Source organism: Orbicella franksi, chromosome 2 (genome assembly GCF_964199315.1).
Source record: "Orbicella franksi chromosome 2, jaOrbFran1.1, whole genome shotgun sequence".
NCBI lineage: Eukaryota > Metazoa > Cnidaria > Anthozoa > Scleractinia > Merulinidae > Orbicella > Orbicella franksi.
Window position 1 is genome coordinate 39087417 of NC_138146.1, and position 14056 is coordinate 39101472.

The window sequence follows — 14056 nt, forward strand, 5'->3', positions numbered from 1 at the left end:
TTTAATATTTTTATTCGTTTTAATAAATCCTGTCAAATTTTAACGTGTTGTTGTAGCCATCGAGTCACTTCCTCCTCGTGTCGACTGAGCCAAAGAATATTGGCGTGTATTTGTTCTATTCCCATTTGAACCTGTCGATACCCCGCTTCAGTTGGCAAATAGTCTTTGACAAAATTCATAACCTACAAACAAAATAAAACACGCAAAGTGACGTCAGTCATAACATGCCAGTGTTTGCAAAATAAACTTGTCTATCTGCATTGAAATTATTACTTCAATTAGTCATGGATTTCAAGGCTGATCTGTGATCCTGCTCAAGCGCAAACTATACATATCGCGCTGACGTTTGGGAAAAAGGTGGAAGCAGCTCTCGGCGGCTGCTAGTACGTCAGACTAGTAATTTAAAGGTTACGATGAATAAAATCATGGGTGACAAATTATTCCTCAATTTTGGCGCGAAATTTCAGTGTTAATTTACAATTTTACATGTGGAATTACAAAATTGCCATGGCAAAGTTTGGCGCGAAATTTCTCGATACGAAAAGTCAAAACCCACGATTGTAAGCGTATAAAATGGAATACTCGTAAAATTTAGAGATAATTTCACTTGCTCTTTGTCAAAATGTAGAATTTTGTTAAAACGCGTGTGAAATTGTTTCCCAGTTTCAATCGTCGCGATTTGGTTGCCCTTACAAACATTAAACCAGCCTGTCCACAGATGGAATCACTCCACATGTTCAATTTCAATTACCTCGTTTAATTGGACTTGCGTGTTACATTTGAACATCAGGGATGTTATTAATGTTGGCAATTCATCGGATCCGCGACTGTATCTAAAGAGAATAACAGTAAAACATTGGTGGAAATTCTTTTATTGATTAATGTAAAGCCTTGGTCCTAAATGTTAATTTTACAAATTCACAAACAATTTTCTTCACTTTTTTTCCTCTTTGAATTACAGGAGAACTTTCCTCTCAGCATGTAGAATTAACCAAATTCTAAAGAATTTGGTATTATTTGGTAGTAAAGTACCTTTTGTAAATGAGTTGCCAGTTTTGACGTACAAAATTCCAGGCCATTCGCCAGGACTTGGGCTTGGAAGCCAATCCACTTATAACTGAGAGTGTGTCTTGGGAAGGCATTTTCGCCATGTCCAGTGAATAGTTCAAGCACCTGTGCGGGATATGAATTTTAAAGTGACATGTGAGAACAAACATAAAAATCTGTTTCCATGAAGAAAAAATACAGACATATATAGTTTGGCACGAAAGATGCCACACTGTGAAGAGCTTGAAAGAATGCTACAAACTGAATCAGGGAAACAATTTTTAACAAATATCATCAGCTAGACAGTTTTGGTAAGTGAAACACCAGTTCATTTTATGAATATGACGTTCGAGCGTTAGCCATTAATTGCAGCAACTGTATACTGGTTGAGTAATTACTTCTTAGCCTGGTTTCCACTAGCGACGCAAGCACAAGCGCAAGCAAAAGCGCAAGCAAAAGCGCAAGCAAAAGCGCAAGCAAAAGCGCAAGCAAAAGCGCAAGCAAAAGCGCAAGCACAAAATGCAAGCACAAATGCAAGCACAAATGCAAGCAATAGGGATGACCCAAGTGAAAACGAAATTCGAAGCAAACACAAGTACAAGGAAAATCATTCGAACCTTCCCCCATTTTAAAAAACTGTTTAGGCGGGAGGTAATCTGGATCCAGTGTTTTCATTGGCCAAACATAATCACGTGAAGTAAAATCCTTGTGTTTACGTTATGGCTGAGCGGTATTTCGCTTTAACTTGTTGCAGCGCAAACGCAAGCATGGGCGCAAACACAAAAAAAGGAAAAATTTTGATCCTCGTGCTTCTGCTTATGCCTGCGTCAAGGCCGTTTTCACGGTGAAATAAGAATTATTGTGTTTGCACTTGTACTTGCGTCGCTAGTGAAAACCAGGCTTTATTTTACCGAGCGCAAGGGCATTACTGGGAGAATATCGCCCGAGGTCTTTCCGACACGGATCGGCCTCGGCTCCGCAACCAAGAAACATTCCTGCAGGATGGCGGCTGGAAGGGAAAATGTTGCTATAACGAAACTAATGAAATTCTCCGTTTCCTTACCTTTGTATCATTTGTGGATTTCTGGTATACGAAAGTGATTCCAGCAGAATACGTTTATCAGAAGCGATGTGAGTTGTAAAGTACTTGTTAAAAACTTGATTCCATTCTTCTTCGCCACCCTCTTGGACACCAATAGAATATACTAGAAAGCGAAGATTTGTTGGAATTCTGTGGGAATAGATATAAACTAATTCATTTTCGTCCACGTACGTTTTTATCAAACAGCCTTCTGGGTGTGTATTTTTGCAACAACTGTCAGTTAAATGAAGTCCTCTAGTGACTTTCATTTAATACCGCCTTTGTAATGGATCAAAGGCGTGTCTATCACAAATTCCCCCTTTCGGGAATTCTACGCTGTATGATAATGATAATTGTCTCTTACTTCGGATTTTGTTTGACGGTCTTTCATTTAGGTTCAACAAATGTGATAAAAGAAAGTGACTTACTTTGGCAGCGTTATGACGCACTTTCTACTACAAATAAGGCCAGACGAAAAAAAATTTTTTGTCAGTTTGAGACAAAAAGAGCATTACGTGAAAAGCTCAGGTGTTGTTGACGAAGTTCATCACCATCACCATCATTATTAGCCATGATAAAAAAAGACGTATGTACAAGTAAAACGATTCAGATAGGGCGAAGAGACCTCTAAAAGAAAAAACATTACACAACATTGCTCACGTCTCTTTTCCTTCCATAGCGAGTTTAAACTTGGTCTTGACTTCGGAGATAATAGTTTGGTCTGAATAATCACAGGCTGCCGACAGAATCTCTGGCCTCAGGAGTCTTCAAAGAAAAAATTAATTATAATCACATAAAATATGAAGACATCTATGAAGGTTTCTCTTCCTGTGTTTTCAACATTGTAAACACTAAAAGAATTTATACATTTCGCCGATAAAAGTATCAGATGATCAAACAGATGATGATGATGATGAAACAAATCGAAAACATTTAGACTCATAATTTTAACAGTATTTTACCTTAAAGTTTTATATGTTACTAAAAGAATAGATAACTAGCTGCAGTGTAAATAATCGAAGCTTAATGCTTGAGCCTTAAGAGTTTAAGTCTAGTTGCTCCTTTTTGGCGGATTTTCAGTTTAGAAGTCACTTATTAATTATATAGCAAGGAAGTTTAAGATTGTTACGTACTTTTTCAAGTGGGTTCCCTTGTTATCCCATCCTAGTCGCTCTATCGATGGTTGAAGCTGTTGTAACATATACGTCTGAGGGATAAACAAAAAATAAATAAACAAACAAACAAACATTTTAATAAACGTTTAACTACAATATGTTGTTTCTTGCAATTGTACCATCATATTTTTCCCTGTGATAACTGAAATTTTCACCTGTTTTTCTCCTGATTAAAACAATTTTAGTTTTACTGTCGGTATTGCCATTCACAAATTTAGGAAAAGTACACGGAAACTGGGGGAGCGTTGAAATTTGACAATATTGCTTTGATGTTCAAAGAGGATTATTTACAACGAGTTCTTAGTACAATGCAAGCTAAGCCGCCCAGATTTGTCAAAGACTCAATAGCTATTGGTCGAAAGAGGAAAATATAGAGAACACCAAATGAAATTACCTTCAAGACGTCAAAAGACTTTCGAAGTATAAACTGGTTACCAATGTACGCCATGTTTCGTAAGAAGGTTATCAAAGGAGTATATTCCGTCTCGTGTTGTATGTAAACTGTCATGTCCAAGGCTACAGCGTGCTCGAGTTGATCACTCCTGAGAAACGATTGATACGCTTATCAAACTAAAGAAATCAAACCAACTAAGGAAACGATATATAGAAATTGAGAGATCTAGCAAAGGAACAGAAAAGCGTGAAACTATAAGTTATTGACCAGGAGAGAAAAATGCCATGTCGAAAAAAACCTGATGCATTACCTTGCTAAATGAAAAGCGTCATCAATCAGTCCGGATCGGTCAGCAGCATTCAATGCCTGCAATACAATGCAGCTGATAAGGACTCTGTCATTCACGGCGTTTCCACGACCGATGACGTCTTTTTATGGTTGGCTGAGTATTAGGGGTGAACCATTTGACTTCTGAGGGGGGAAGGGTGGGTGATTTGGTACAGGCACGAGTTTTTTTACCCTTTCATGGACTGGATTTTTTTCTCGGAAGGTCTGTATACGTGATATTTTGTCGTATAACATGCTTTTTTTTCGGCTCACTGAACATGCGTGAATTTGTCTTTTTTTGGCAGTGGTAGTGTGCATGAATGTTTTTTGGTACAAGTGTGCCTGCAGGATGTTCTTTTTCAAGATCACCCACCCTCCCACAAAAGTCAAATAGTCCTCCCCTAACTGACATTTAAGAACAAAGACGTTCTTAAAGAACCAATACAATGCTAGGATTTAATCAGTTATGCCTCATTTCCTGGGAATGATTAGGGATTCTTACTGCAGGAGTCCTTTCGCTAAAGCGTGATACACGCCCAGCGGAGACGCGAATAATGAGGATTTATTTTCTTCGCCGTGTTCAAGGCTTCTTAGCTATACGAGAAACCCACATAAACCCAGGGTAATTGTTAACTCTTGCTATTTTGCTTTTCAAACTATTCGTTGCAATCATAGGTCACAACTACCTTTTTCGATTCTCGGTAGAAGTAATGAAAATCTATGATAATAGTTAGAGACGTTTTCATGGGTTTCACACATTTGAACTTACAGCGTGATCTATGTTGAGCTGGTTGACAAGACCTTCCCAGTTGCTTTTTTCATAGTTGACTCTGTAATATCCAATCTGGTCAACATTAGCTTTTATCCAACCTGATGTCTTGGGCCACTTGATTGAAGCTGAAAAACAGTGCCAAAGGCTGTTAAGATCGTAATAACTTCACATTACTCAAGACCCAGTATTTCAGTTTTATTGCGCTCATAATAAAAACACTGCTTAAAAACTTCATTATAACCAAACACTAGGCACCGCTCAGTGGCGGATATAGGGGAGGGGCCCGCCCCCCCTTTTTTGGGGGGTAAAAAAAGAAGAAATGACAAAGGAAGAAAAGCCGGCAAAGCAAGTAAAACAAAACCGCCCCCCCCCCCCCCCACCTCCTTGAGGAGGTGGGGGGGTGCTCAAGGTCTTGATCCGCCAATAACGCAAACATGTTGTGTTCTAAAAACATAATCCCGTTCTGCCATGGTCCTTATGAATTAAAAAACAAAAAACTTAACTTAAGCGTCGAGGAATATCTCTATTCAAAAATCTAATTGGAGATATTTGTAATATATAAGGATACACGTGACCTAAATATTGTGCAAATCAGAGTAAAATGTTCGTCACATCCAACTAGTTTGATCACCCTTCGGCGTAAAGTAAAAATCCTTGAAAGTAGTTTCTCTTAGTATTATCTTGAGCTATAAAGTGTAACGCACTCCAAAATGACTTAAATTTTGTTCAAAGGAGATGTTTTTCTTTATATTACCGACATCGACTAAACAAAGTTTGTTTGAATCACATTAATTGCATGGTTTACCACTTCCTCGGTTCATCCAAACTTGAACACTTTTACTGTCCTTCTGTGTTATATACGTCAGGGGTATGTTCCAGCTATAACTGCAAAAACAGCAATATCACAATAAATAAAGTGCAAGTGGCGCACCTCATTCGCACGTCAATCCAGCACTTGTGTAATACTTACTTGAAAGGCGAATTATGGTGGTGTTTGGCACCAGGGTAGATAAGAAAACGTTTCTGGTCAGCGGTCGCCGTCTCTTGGTCCAGGCGCATGATATTAACGACTGGCAAACCCATCTGTAATGTCCAAGTGTCCATAACCTCTTTGACATTGACACCACTTACCTAGTCAAAACAATAAGTCATAAAGTTTTAACTTGGTGACATTCAACTTCACAAAGGAAGTGCTTTCAATTTAAAATCGTCATTATCATGAAATGGAAGAGCGTGGCAAGAATCAGTGGCGTCATAACCTACTTCAGACATAGACTCCCATAATTCATCAGTTTGGGCGTTGCCGTACGTATACTTTTGGAGATACGCCCGCAGACCGGCAGTAAAGTGATGAGAGCCAATGAAAGACTTCAACATCCGGATCACAGAGGCTCCCTAACGATAAAAGCATAAATTCAGACATGTGGCTGTCATTAAAACACTAATAAGTCACCAAACGTTTTACTAAAATGAAGCGTAAGTGCATCTCAATCAGGATAATGCACACCATATATAGCGAGTGAAGGAACAGATCTTGATTGCCCTCTAGAAGGCTCCTGAACTTTCCACCATGCGGATTCCTAAAAAAAAGTGTTTCCTGCAATTCATAGTCTATCTTATAGCCAATACTATGACCGTACCCATCAAAAAACATTACAAGCTTTATAATTCTAATTACTTTTAGAACAATAACCGAGCCTCCTTTGTTACTTTAAATTGCGTACCCCTCAGCTATCTATTTGGAGTATGATAATAAAGGATTTTCAAGGTAGTAGCAAACCTTTTCGTATGATATAGCATCAAAAATGTTGTCGATGTCTTTGGGATCTTTTACATCAACTGAGATAGGGTGGGAATAACTGGACTGGTCTTCACTGAGGGCCACCTGAAGTTTATCGATGATAAACTGATTTGTCATGTTCCAGTGCGGTTCAACATAACTTGCTCCTATGTTCTCCATGTATGTAGCAAAGCCTTCATTGAGCCACAGATCATTCCACCATTTCATGGTCACGAGATTTCCAAACCACTGAAAGTAAGATATAATTAAGGCTGACATTCGATATTTGTTTTGTTATGTGCAGTGCCAACACTGGTAATGGTGTTCATGGAATGGTAAAAGAGCGTTATATAAAGATGGGTTGTAATTTAGACTAGGCCCTTGATCGAGAAGTCTTTGCCACCCACCAAATCGTTACGTAAACAATGGGTAAAATGAAAGAAAACAAGGAAAGTCTAAAGTTACTTGTACAATCTAGGGTTAGGCAACATCACAAGCCATTATATTAAACCCAAATTATCTTATTTAAAGATTAAATAATAAAGATCTGAAATCTAAGTTGCCTATTCAATTATATGATGCGTTTCCTAAAACTCTTGGCAACACTTTTTTTAGACCTATTTAACAACTTGACAAACAGGAGTAGAGGTAGACAAGAAGCCACTGAAATTGCCTCGTACCACACGCTTCTTTGACTGACCTGATGTGCCAGTTCATGTGTTATAGTCTCACAGACACCTTGTTTGATGTTGTCTGATGTCTTTTCAGGATCAAAAAGAAGCATTGGACTGGTGAAACCGATAAGTCCCCAGTTTTCCTCGGCACCCGTTGAGAAGTCAGGAATGACAACAAGATCTGAAATTGAAAAATTATTATAATAATGATGAATTGATCGTTCATGTTTCAAACACGTAAACACTTATTATTCTTAAGCAAAACATGCCGTGTTACCTATCAAACCTTCACTCTCCGTTTTTACCCCGGTTTCATATTTTGGCCTGGTAATTCAATTACTAGACGTATTAATTAGTGTCGCAATCAATCAATCAATCAATCAATCAATCAATCAATCAATCAATCAACCAATGAATCAATCATTTTTCTTCTTAATCAGTTACACTTTCCAGTTGCCCCTACATAAGATGATAAGTATGAGATTGTTATTCCAAGCCGTAAGGTATTGACATTCACATAATGTTTCATCAACATCATCATCATCTTCATCATAATTATCGTCATCATTCGACGCGATTGCGGCGTTTGTTTGAATCTTTCGATGCTTTTCGATACTTAATGGCCCCATGCCATAGGGTAACCATTTATCTCCTTGCGTGCTCTAGTGTTGTGTTTTGAATGGTGTTTTTGCATTCGTTTTCACACTCGGTCCTCTTAAACTTATTAAATGTAATAAGCAATTATGAAATAGTGTTTTACAACATCTCCGGTTAAAATCTTAGCGTTAAGTGTCAAATTATAAATGCCCTGACAAATGCGTTTCTTACCGTTCATATGGCTTTATTTGTGATTTTATTGAATTTCCTTCGGTGAAATCTTCCAAAATTTTCGGCGGGATACGAATTTTAAACACAAAAAAGTAGGGTTTTTACAGGCGTTTTTTTTTTGTTTTTGTTTTTTCGATTTTTGAAAATTTGTCGTTTACCGCTGCAGAAAAACAGGTCAGATAGATTTCCCTGAAAACAGAGTTCCAACCTAAGTACAATATTTTTTACCACTCTGCCAAATTTTACGGAGTTTCACCGAAGGAAACGCGAGAAAATTCACTGTCAGTTTTGCTTTTTGTGCTCATGTTGATTGCGTCATAAAATATCCAAAAACACTGACATTTTCCTTTGAGCGCGCAGATTACGCGAGCGATCTTAAAACTATAGATAGCCACCTTAACTTGTTTTTAGTATTAACATGCATTGGTGCTTGCCTTGCTTGGGAAGAGGGAAATTTATCTCAAAGAATTTCTCATAATTTGAAAGTGTCTCTGTTGCGATATCCAAAGCATATGATGCCTGTGCGATCTGTGGCGGTGGAGTCCAAACACGAACCTAAGGAAGGAATTGAGAAAATGAGTGAAATAATATACTCTGAATAGAATATCGGTACTTCTGCAATGGTGGAACAAATAGAGTACAAGGGAGTTGCTTTCATGACCCCAAGACATAATATTAAAGTGGTAACATACGAAACAGGGGCCCGTTTCTCAAAAGTCCCGGAAACTTTTCCGGCCACAAAACTATTTTTAGTTAATCTGTATCTAAAACAGGGAGGCGTATACGCCTGAAACTTCTCGTATGAAGGGAACCCCTGTTCATATTGAGAATATGTGGATAAAACAGCTCTGTAATCATTTTCTTTCTATATATGCTTTAATTGTGATTCACACTACTTGCAACACTGGTACAACTACTAATTACAGAAGTGATAACTATTTACAACAGTTTGAATACAACAGACTACTTACACTACTTAACAATACGGTGCAATTACAGAACTTGCTCTACAAAACAATACATTTACCCTTTTTAAGTTACGATGCTAATACTTACACTACTTACTTCTTATATTATATTGTAAGTAGTGTAAGCTCTGTAATCATGAGGTCTGAGATTTTGCCATGGCTTTCCCGGTGCGAAAACGTTTGGGAACCTTCGAGGAGCACAGCCGAAGTTCAAGCATGTGTGGGGTAACGGAGTGAAGCCCGTGGATAAGTGACTTTCAAGGAATTATGGGTATTGGAGTTCTTACCTTTATGCCAGAGGTTGTAGTTTTTTCCTTGTAATCGAAGTCGCTCACTAAAAATGCCACCAAGTATGTACTCATTCTCACTGATTCCTGGAACTGGTCCGCGTATAAATCATCTCCAATTTTAATCTAGCAACAAAAATTATTCATCTCATGAGATTTTATCATAAGCACGTCCAGGGCCATTCATTTGCTGACGGTCAGGATAGCTTAACATTGTTAAAATTCCCATGGCAACATATCGCACGCTCTGTTTTTGAATCATTCTGAACACTAGCCCTTGTGCAAAGATCACTAGCGAACAGAAATGTCACGCAGTGGTCGTGTTAAAAGCTTATGTAAACTTGACTCGCGCTCAAATAAGTTAACAAATTTTGTTACTTCCTTCTAATTTCAAGTGCGAGGCGCGGTGGTCTTATGATTAGTGCGCTCGTTTCAGGATCGAGCGGTCAGTGTTCGAGCCCTGGCCGGTGACAATGCGTCGTGCTCTTGGGCAAGACACTCTCACAGTGCCCCTCTCCACCTAGGTGTATAAATGGGTACCAGCGAACTTAATACTGGAGGTAACCTTACGATGCCATCCAGAGGGGGGGGGGGGGGGGGGGGAGTAGAAATACTCCTAGGCGCTTCATGCTACAGGAACCGGGGTAAGGGCCGGCCTGATGGGCCCCTTGGCTCGTATGCAGACTTAACCTTCTAATACCAAATTCAGTCGGTTATAGACATCAATTTCATCAATGCGGTATATGACCATCTTGAACTCCCATCTGCTCGTCTTTCAAACATCAAACTGGAATAAACTTTTTTGTTTTGTGCTATAAAGTGATGGTTGAACTGATGTTGAAAGCAAGCTGTGTATGTTTTGGATTCCTTACCGTTTTCACGATGGGCATATTGGAGAGCGCAGTATATTTTCCTTCCCTGATGATGGTGACTGAGAACTTCGCCTTCATGGCAGGCTCGTCAAAACATGGAAAAGCTTCGCGAGCAAACGTTGGCTCAAATAAAGTGGCGGCTAAATACCTGGAGAAAAAATCACGTGACTTAGTGAAACAGTATATAACCTCAGCGGCATGTGCGCTCTGTAATCGCAAGGGTTTTCATGCACCTGCGCAGGCTGTAATATGGACCAAACAACAGCAATCTAAGACCCCGTCTACACTACACCAAAGGAATTTGAAAATGCAGCTTGATTTCTGCTGTTAGGCCTACCGTCCACCATAGTCCGTCTCGAAAACAGAGCTTTCCCAAAACGCTCTTCACGCCGGAGGAATTTGAAAACGCCAGCCTTGCATTTTCGTTTGGACGGAAAACGTTTTGAAAACGGAGCTTTTCAAAAACGATGAAGTTCCGTTAGTCATGTGATTTCCCTGTCCGAGTTTTCCTCAAACAAAAATCCAAAATAAACGGTGATTGTTGCGCTCTTAAATTTCCCCAGCGTAGTGTGGACGGAGAACATTTGATGCGTTTTCAGAGTGAAACCTCCGTTTTCAAATTCCCATGTTATTGGATAGTGCAGCTGTATTCACCTGACCTCTGTTATTTTAACGAAGATTTTTTCAATCATAAAAGGTGGAAATCACTTCAATAGACCCTTTGCACGATCCGGTCACATGGTACGGAATTAATTATGCTGGGACGCAAGTTACACAGTGGGATTTCCAAAAGAAAGGAACTCGCACCAGTCCAGCCCGACTTTCCTTTGTTTTGAAAGTCCCACTGTGTAACTTGCGTCCAAACATAATTAATTTTGTACCTTGTGACCGGATCGTGCAAAGGGCCTATTGAAGTGCCAATTGTAAATTGAACCATTGAATCTTTTCTGTTTACTTTCAGTGGCAGTAGATGCGCGCAAATGAATGTCATCAGTAAACATTCAATCAATGGTGACTGGTGAAGCAATACTGCAGTTAAAAAAAAGCAAACGTTACGAAAAGAGAGATACGGAATGAAAAGCAACTAAATTATAACCGGCAGATCACAACACGGGAAAGAGAGTTAGGAATTGCCCACATTTCCCAGGGCAACAGTACGTAAAGAAAACTATTTGCTCTCACCTGTTCATAGATAAAGTATAAAAAGAATTAAAGCTACGATTATGCATATCAATTAAGCACTTAAATGTTTACCGGAAACCTCAAAGTCTTGCATTGCTAATTCTGAGGCCTATAATTTCCCCTAAATTTCCAAAAATATCCGGAAAAGCTATATTACCCTAATCTGACCCGCTCGTGAAATATCATCTTGGTCTGTATCAAATGAGTGCTTGCTCATTTGAGACCCATTTTAGTGAAGTTTGAAATTTGGCCTGAAATAAACGTCAGCAAGCATAGAATCTTAACCTGTCACTAACCTTTTTTCGCCGCTTGTCGTTTTATAAGAACTTCTGTAGAGCCCAATAAGTTTATCCGTTAATGGATATTCAAATTCTATGTAGATCTCGTAGTTTCGTTGTGGAGTTAGGTCTTCTTGGACTTCAATGAGAAACATTTCAAGTGTCTTGTTCTTCATCGTTCCTACAACCGGTAACTGCCGATCTGTGTTTCTGTCTTTGCTTCTTCCAATCATTCCTTCTTCTTCAACTACACCTTCCCTCCATGTTGCGGGAACATCCTGCACTTCTTGATTCTTTTCAATAAACACTGCAGTCTTAGATACATTCATTTCTTTCAAATGAAGAATTACATTTGCTGTGCTCTTGGCGCAGGTGACTAATATTTTAACATTTCCTTTCACCTGAAATAGTTTCAAATCAGTTTTCAATTCGATTTTGTAGCTAACAGGGAAAAGAGTCTGGGGAAGTCGTATTGCGTGCCATGGAAATTTCCGATCCTCGGCAGCACTACTCTTCGTAAGCGACCCGTCCCCGCGATATTCTATCACCTCAGTCAGTGCCAGACTTGCCAGAAAAAGACCAAACATGAACCTGTGCGCTGTGCACATATCGAATGCGACGACCAAGTTCCGTAAATGTTACAATCTCGGCGCGATTTAAAATTAACAGCACATATCCTAGCTTTGCCTTTTGGATTGCTTATTATACAATATACAATGCTCACATTGCCTCCCTAACAAACTACGAACCAACGATACTTGCTGCCAGCGGCAGGGCTGTTTTGTGGGTCAATCGGCAACAGGAGCTTCAGTGTTTGGATCCCCTCAAAAATTATTCCTAAAGAAATCTGCAACAGTCATGTGCTGTCTCAACATTATCCTCACTGAAATTTACATTTTCACAATAAGTCAACACTGCTTTCAATTTCTTTCTCATCCGTCTCACGAGATATGGCTTGACTGACCTCCGTTAAAGGTATTTGTTGTACATTGTAGTCACCATCTGTCTTCTCCTTGGCTAAAGCCTACAGTTAGTTCTGGGAAACAGCGCAACCTACAGATTATTCATTAACCCTTTGTATACCAAGGGGGGTGGTATTTATTTGTCCCAAAAATGAGTATATATTACAAAAATGCTTGTCAAGCTCATTCTTTACAATAAAACCCTATAAAACCATATATATTTAGAAAGTACATTAAATATTCTTTCACGTCAAGTATACAAATTATGACACATGTCAAAATTGTGACGTCATGACAGGCATAATTTTCATAATTATGCACATTTTTTAAGAAAATTTGAAATCACTTGCTCTCAAGAAAAAAATCCAACTATTTCCAAACCTAATCAACTTTCTACAATGTTTCAAGGGATAAGCAATATTTTTTAGGGCAATATACCCCAATTGGGAGAATTTAAGACAAATTATAACTTCCTATTACAAGGAAAAAATTCTTAAAATAAAAACATCATAAGAAATATTCTTAAGATACAAAGAGTTCCTCTGTGGGTTATACAACCACTAATCTTGTGCCTCAGTAGCTCATAAACAGGCTCTTAAGCAATACAGAGTTAGTTTCTTAATGTTCTCCTTCTCCCTCTTTGATATGGCCTCCCTCTTCCTTCTTTCAGCCGCCTGGGGCCATTTCGACTTTCATCTTCAAAGAAATAGTCTTGCATTGTGTGGTATCTTTGAAAGCATGGCTCAGGACACATTCTCACACCACAAATGGCACAGCTGTATATTGTTTTAACTTTCTGAACATGCACCTTGCAGGTTGATCGTGTTTCGTTACTTACAGGGTAATGAAAATGATCACGATTGAACCTTATATCAGGGATAGGAACAGGGGTCTGCACTAATCCTGTGTCCTTCCGGAAGCACTTGCCTTGAACTAATCCACTGATCAGTTGCATTCTAAACTCTAGAGCTCTTTTACTGACATGATTTTGTGACCTGGTGTGGAGAATATGTGCATTTGATACACACACCTCTATCATGTAAAAGAAAATTTTGTAATACCAGACTGACCCCTTCATTAGTCTAGCATACGCAACACTTCTCTGGTCAGACACATCTACGCCACCCATGTAGGTGTTGTAGAGGTCAATTACACCTGGTCGATTGAATTCCTTCTTTTCCCACTTCCCGTTTGTTTTGACTGACCGCTGCACTGTGCTTGAGTCAATTGTGCTGGTGGGAAGGGTAGCTAAAACACTAACTGGCTTCCTGTCACGCCATGTCACGCAAGTCAAATTTCCCTTTTGCCTGTACAGACACTGCCCTCTTACAAGATCTTTCACTGCCTTTTCTTTGACACCACAAATCTCCTTTGGCAAGTGTACCCTGTTGGACCTTACAGTGCCACATGCAAGTGTTTTCCTTACTTC

At 39.1% G+C, this 14056-nt stretch overlaps 1 protein-coding gene across 1 annotated transcript; it reads right to left on the minus strand.

The window, feature by feature from the left end:
- Positions 1 to 24: 24 nt before the first annotated feature.
- On the minus strand, positions 25 to 12709 carry LOC145479824 (glutamyl aminopeptidase-like). Its single transcript, XM_081458284.1, has 18 exons — positions 11684 to 12709; positions 10206 to 10353; positions 9334 to 9459; positions 8513 to 8633; positions 7277 to 7431; positions 6577 to 6825; positions 6060 to 6191; positions 5767 to 5927; positions 5602 to 5681; positions 4794 to 4921; positions 4008 to 4063; positions 3698 to 3845; positions 3262 to 3335; positions 2789 to 2893; positions 2111 to 2278; positions 1033 to 1173; positions 752 to 833; positions 25 to 182 (listed from the first exon to the last, which is right to left on the minus strand). Exons 1-18 carry the CDS (start codon positions 12271 to 12273, stop codon positions 33 to 35), a joined length of 2814 nt encoding a protein of 937 aa, XP_081314410.1. The 5' UTR covers positions 12274 to 12709; the 3' UTR covers positions 25 to 32.
- Positions 12710 to 14056: the final 1347 nt, after the last annotated feature.